The 5,544-nt window shown below is 38.2% G+C and overlaps 1 protein-coding gene across 2 annotated transcripts; it reads left to right on the top strand.

Moving 5' to 3' along the window:
- Positions 1 to 2,239: 2,239 nt before the first annotated feature.
- LOC129944602 (piggyBac transposable element-derived protein 4-like) lies at positions 2,240 to 4,989 on the top strand. 2 transcript variants are annotated; one of them, XM_056054145.1, is made up of 2 exons: positions 2,240 to 2,974; positions 3,038 to 4,989. In XM_056054145.1, exon 2 carries the CDS (start codon positions 3,671 to 3,673, stop codon positions 4,547 to 4,549), a length of 879 nt encoding a protein of 292 aa, XP_055910120.1. In that variant the 5' UTR covers positions 2,240 to 2,974; positions 3,038 to 3,670; the 3' UTR covers positions 4,550 to 4,989. The 2 variants fall into 2 exon arrangements, with proteins under 2 accessions (XP_055910120.1, XP_055910121.1); XM_056054146.1 differs by having other exon boundaries at positions 3,038 to 3,944.
- Positions 4,990 to 5,544: the final 555 nt, after the last annotated feature.

Raw genomic sequence — 5,544 nt, 5'->3', positions numbered from 1 at the left:
TGCTCAAGTGTGTCCTTTGTGGAAACCAAGGTCACCCGGCTAACTATAGGGGTTGCCCTAAGGTCCAAGAAATGAAAACAGGCCAGCCAAAAAGCCGAAAGAAGTCGAACAGTTCGACAGGCTCCGATACAAAAATTTGCAGATCCCAAATTTTCCTACGCCCAACTGGTGTCAGGGAATGGGAACACGGGACAGGCTCCACAAACGATTGCCCCAAAGGCCCCTGTGCCCAAGGCACCAGAGGTGCAGCCTGACATTGTAGCCTTGTTGTTGAGCATTCAAGGTCAACTAACAGGACTGCAAAGTCAGATAAAGGAGCAAGTCAAAAGGGTAGATCATGTCTACTCTTTGTTGCCTGGCCTGGCGCAATTTAGACCATAATGGGCGCGCTGCCGGAGACGCGCCATAAAGTCCTAGCTGTGAATGTAAATTCACTGATTAGGATTGAACGAAGAGCCAATATGTTCCAATTGTTGACAGACTACAGTCCCGATGTGTTTATGGCTAGCGAAACTAAGCTAAACCACAAACACAAATTGACTCATAAAAATTACAATATCGTAAGAAGAGACCGGCCCGACTCCACTCAAGGGGGCGGTGTGGCTCTCTTTATACGAAAAGGCATTAATTATAAAGTCATATACAACAATGAATTGCGAAAGCTCAAGACGCTAGAAGTTTGCGTTGTATGCATCTCTCTCTCTCAAGGGAAGCGGATGTATATGATTGCGGCTTATGCGGCTGTAGCTCCGCAGGTCACGTACTTTGCATCAGAACTTGAGATTGTTTTTAGGGAACTTAAACTGAGATTGGAAGAAAACTATTTCATCTTGGCCGGTGATTTGAACGCAAAACATGAAGATTGGGGAAATCAACATAGTAATCCCAGAGGTAATCATCTTTTTAATTTGATGAATCTTCACAGTGTTGAATATGGCGTCGACCTGCTGGCTACTGAAAGGCCATCGTTTCCAAGAAGCGGCTCCTTTCTGGATCTTGTGCTGTACGACACCAGACTGACAATTACAGACAAAGTGGGTAATCACCCTCGAAACTGCTTACAGACAGTCGAGTACGACAGTGATCACTGCGGACTGGCTGCTGTAATGCAGATTCCAAACGAACGCGTGGAGTTGGAGGAATACGTTGCAACGCATTCTTATAATTACAGTAAGATGCGTTGGCCTCGTTTCAACAACGCCTTAGCTAGAGAACTTCGTTCGAGTGACATAGCCCCACCAAACAACAGAAACCTGACAAATACAGAAATTGACCAACATTTACAACAGATGGACAAAGCAATAAAACGAACAATGGAAAGGACAATTCCAAAGTACAAAGAACGGGACCAAATGGACGCATACAGAAACGCGACTATTGACGGACTACGTAGGCACAAGAGTGGCTTACTGACAAGACTCAAAAACTTGTACAGACGACTTACAGACCCACACGACTTGGAGGTTAGGACACTGAAGTCGTCAATAAAAAAATGTCAATCTGTTGATTAAGGAGAACTACAGGTTATCAATTAACAAGTACTGGGACAGCAAGATCCGGTCAGTTAAATCGAGTGACCCTAGTATGTTCCCCAAAATCAACAAGATATTCAGAAAAAAAAACGATAATGACCTTCCGTGTCTTAAACTCCAAAGAACTGAAGAGAACAGAGACGTACTCAGGACAGCGCAAATAGATCCAGAGGAAGCCATCTTTGACGATGACTTTTACATAATTGAAGATCCGAAGGAAAAAGTGGAGGCGGTGGAAGCTGCTTTCCAGCAAGTGTACAAGGTGAATGTTAGCATTCGCCCCAACCACGACCTGGAAAACAGAGCCCTACTTAACAACTTTTACCTCCGTAATGATATGACACATTGGCGATCTGAGAACCGCGGTTTCATGCGGTTCAATGACGATTCCTTGGCAAATGCCATAATCGCCGAGCAAACGGGACCAAGTCCCTTGTTAGTGACGAAGGTTGAGTTTCAACTCATCTTCAACTCAATAAAAAATAAAAAGTCAGCAGGTGTCGATGGTATATCCAACGTTGTACTTAGACATTTACCGATGGAAGCAATTGACATTTACACCACACTCTTCAATAATGTACTGAATAATGCATATTATCCAGTGCATTGGAAGACTGCTGTGGTTCATCCTCTCCCGAAAAAGGGAAAGGACAACTCCAACCCGTCAAATCTTCGGTCGATAAGTCTTCTTCAAAATCATTAACAACTTCACTGTCCCCATACAAACTGATTGAAAACCATCTCTACGTTCACTATTTCCTATCAGAAATAAAAACATTACCATCACGTCCCATGAATCACATATGATACATAGAACTTTTTTTGTACCGTGTTTCCAGCGTCCATGAATCATATATGATTCAAAATAAGAAAAATATGAAAAGTGTTCTACGTTCCTATACAAATTGATTCAAAATATTCTCCACGTCCAGCCTTTTTTTTGGTCGAAAGCATTACGATTGACTTGAATAGTGAAATCGTTTTTTTACCTTTGGCTTTCTTATATTGTTGTTAAAAAAATAGTTTAATTTTATGTTCATATATAATTTATGGACGTAGTAAGTGTTCATAGCATATCACTACGTCAAACGAATCATATATGATTCATAAAAAAAATTATTATAAGGGATTATTACGTTATAGTTCTTCATTAGACGTGATTATACACTTTAAAAGCATGTTTTAAAAACACTGCACATAAATTAGATTGAAATTATCAGGTCATCTTTAGGTTTTTTCCTTACAAACATGAAGAAAATTAAAAATATTTGTAATAAAGGAGTCACAGGACGTACATATAATATACCTACATAATTTGAAAATGGACATGGAAATTGAGGATTTCAGTTCTGGAAGTGAATCAGATTATCAACCAACAGAAATTGATACTGACACGTCGTATGATCTTTCTGAAAATGAAGATGATGAAGAACAAATTTGTGGTATGCTTCAAATAACTTATGACATCAGATTAAGCAATGCGTTTTTATATATATAAAAATCAGGCAATGGAATCTCACCCGATGCCACTGAGCTCGTTTGGCATGAAGAAGTTTTACCAATTGGCAGAGAGCAATTTACTGGAATTTCTGGGATTCATCGAATTGATGCCATCACAAATGAAAATGGAAAAATTGATTTTGTAAAAATTTTTGAAAAATTGCTAACAGCGGATATTGTCATGGAAATGGTTGAACATACCAATACATATGCCCACATCTTAAGATCATCACGAACGTCTGCATTTAATCGATTACGACGATGGAAAGATGTGGAGATTGAAGTGATGAAGCAATTTTTTGGTGTTGTTATGCTAATGGGTGTCGTTAACTTGCCGAAAATTGAGCACTATTGGAAACTGGACCCATTATACAATTATCCGCTTATGCATATGATAAAAATGTCATACAAAAGTTTTTCACTAATATTGCGTTGCTGGCATTTTGCTTCTCCTTTGCTTCAAGAAAGGACACATAAAACATACAAAATTGATCCTCTAATAAAAAAACTGCTATCAAACTTCCGGTCATTGTATACTCCTGGCGAAATACTTGTGGTAGATGAATCGGTAATCAAGTTTCACGGTCGACGTTAAACGTACAACCCTTCAAAGTAAGTATGGCATAAGAGCCTACAAAATGTGCACAGTTGATAGTTATACGTGGTCGTACGAAATATATCCAAGAGCATCTTTAGCAATGGAAGGGTTAGACAAGCCGGGATCTGTTCTTGTCAGATTGTGTGAACCCCTTTTAGGTGAGGGACGAATGATTGTCACCGACAATTATTATACCAGTTTACCATTAGCAACGTATTTAAAAAATCGCAACACGGACTTATGTGGAACAATACGAAAAAATCGGGCAGATCTTCCACCACACGTCACTAAGCACAAATTGAAAAGAAATGAAAGCATTGCTCAACAAAAGGATGGATGCATCACGGTGCTGAAATGGCATGATACAAGGAATGCCCTTATGCTATCTACTTGCTATGGAAATGAATCGTCAGCAGTAAGTCTATGGAATGGTGAAAAAATTAAACCAAATGCCGTAATAGATTACAATGGCGTTAAAAAAGGCATAGATATAGCAGATCAATTAGCTGCATTTCATTCGCCATTGCGAAAAACCCTCACGTGGTATAAAAAAGTTGCTGTAGACCTTTTGTTCCGAGTTGCAGTCATCAATGCTAGATGCATATACAACAAATTAGCAGACGAAGGTCCAATTTCCATGTTGCAGGCTCAAGAAATGCAGTTGAGAGTATTGCTCGGTTCTTGTGCATCCGCAACAAATATCTCAAGAATTCCTCCAACAATATTACATCCAAGCCAACATTTTCTCACGGAACTTCCACGTTCAAATGGTAAAATTATGCGAAAGCGTTGCGCTTTGTGCTATAAGAACCTGAGGAGAGATGGTCATATAGCTGCCTTGAAAGCAAAACAGGTAAATACAGAGTGCAAGCAATGCAATAAGGCATTGTGCTTAACATGTTTTAACTTTAAACATTAGAGGACTAGTGTCTAAACTTTAAAAATGTAAATTGTTATTGTTATTTGTTTAATTTGTATCCAATTGTTGTATTACTTTCTTGTTGTTTTTCAATTTATTTGATCAAAAAAATATAAAGATTCATTGATGAAAAAATGCGTTTTCTTAAACATTTTTCCAAATTTTTTTGCAGCTATGTTATGGGCTATATATAGCCAACATATTTACATCAAAATTATGTCATTGAGATGATATGATTCATGGACGCTGTAAGCACGGTACAAAAAAAATGTACGTATCACATGTGATTCATTGGACGTGATACTGAAGTTTTATTTTCTAAACAAATTATATGGACGTGGAGATGTTGCTTGATCACTTTGTATGGGGACGTAGAATAATTAATAAAACTTTTGAATCATATGTGATTCATGGACGTAGGAAACACGGGACAAAATGGATTTCATGAATCACATATGATTCGTTGGACAGTGAAGTTGTTAAAGACTTTTTAAAGATTTGTGGAATGCTCGTCTTCGTCTTTACCAAAGATGACAATGTCAGCAATGTAGACATAACAACATTTTCCGATAAGATCTCTTAGGATGTCGTCTTAGGCTCTCTGAAAAATAGAGCGTTTTTGAGACCAAATGGAAGGCGGGTGAATTCAAATTTGCCGTTGTTTACCGAAAAGGCAGTTTTTTCTATATCAGATTCTTTCAGTAGGATCTGATGAAAGCCACTTTTTAAGTCTACTATAGAGAACTAATGGTTTTTACTAAGGTTTGCCAGAATTTCATAAATTTCAGGAATCGAGTATTTGTCGGCTATAGCTAATGTGTTAAGTTTGAGGTAATCAATTACCATTCTGATTTTTTTTCTCCTGAAGCGTCTATTTTTTTGGGGACTACCCAAACTGGAGAATTGTAAGGTGATTTTGATGACCTTATAATACCATCTTCTAATAATTTTTGAATCTCTTTTTCGACTTCGTTCTTGAGTGCTATGGGATAGTA

Source organism: Eupeodes corollae, chromosome 2 (genome assembly GCF_945859685.1).
Source record: "Eupeodes corollae chromosome 2, idEupCoro1.1, whole genome shotgun sequence".
Lineage (NCBI taxonomy): Eukaryota > Metazoa > Arthropoda > Insecta > Diptera > Syrphidae > Eupeodes > Eupeodes corollae.
Note: the sequence above shows the minus strand (reverse complement) of the source record. Positions and strands in the feature narration are given on the sequence as shown.

Excerpts from the sequence above, each read along its gene's own strand:
- LOC129944602 (XM_056054145.1), top strand. The coding sequence starts at position 3,671 with ATGTGCACAGTTGATAGTTATACGTGGTCGTACGAAATATATCCAAGA.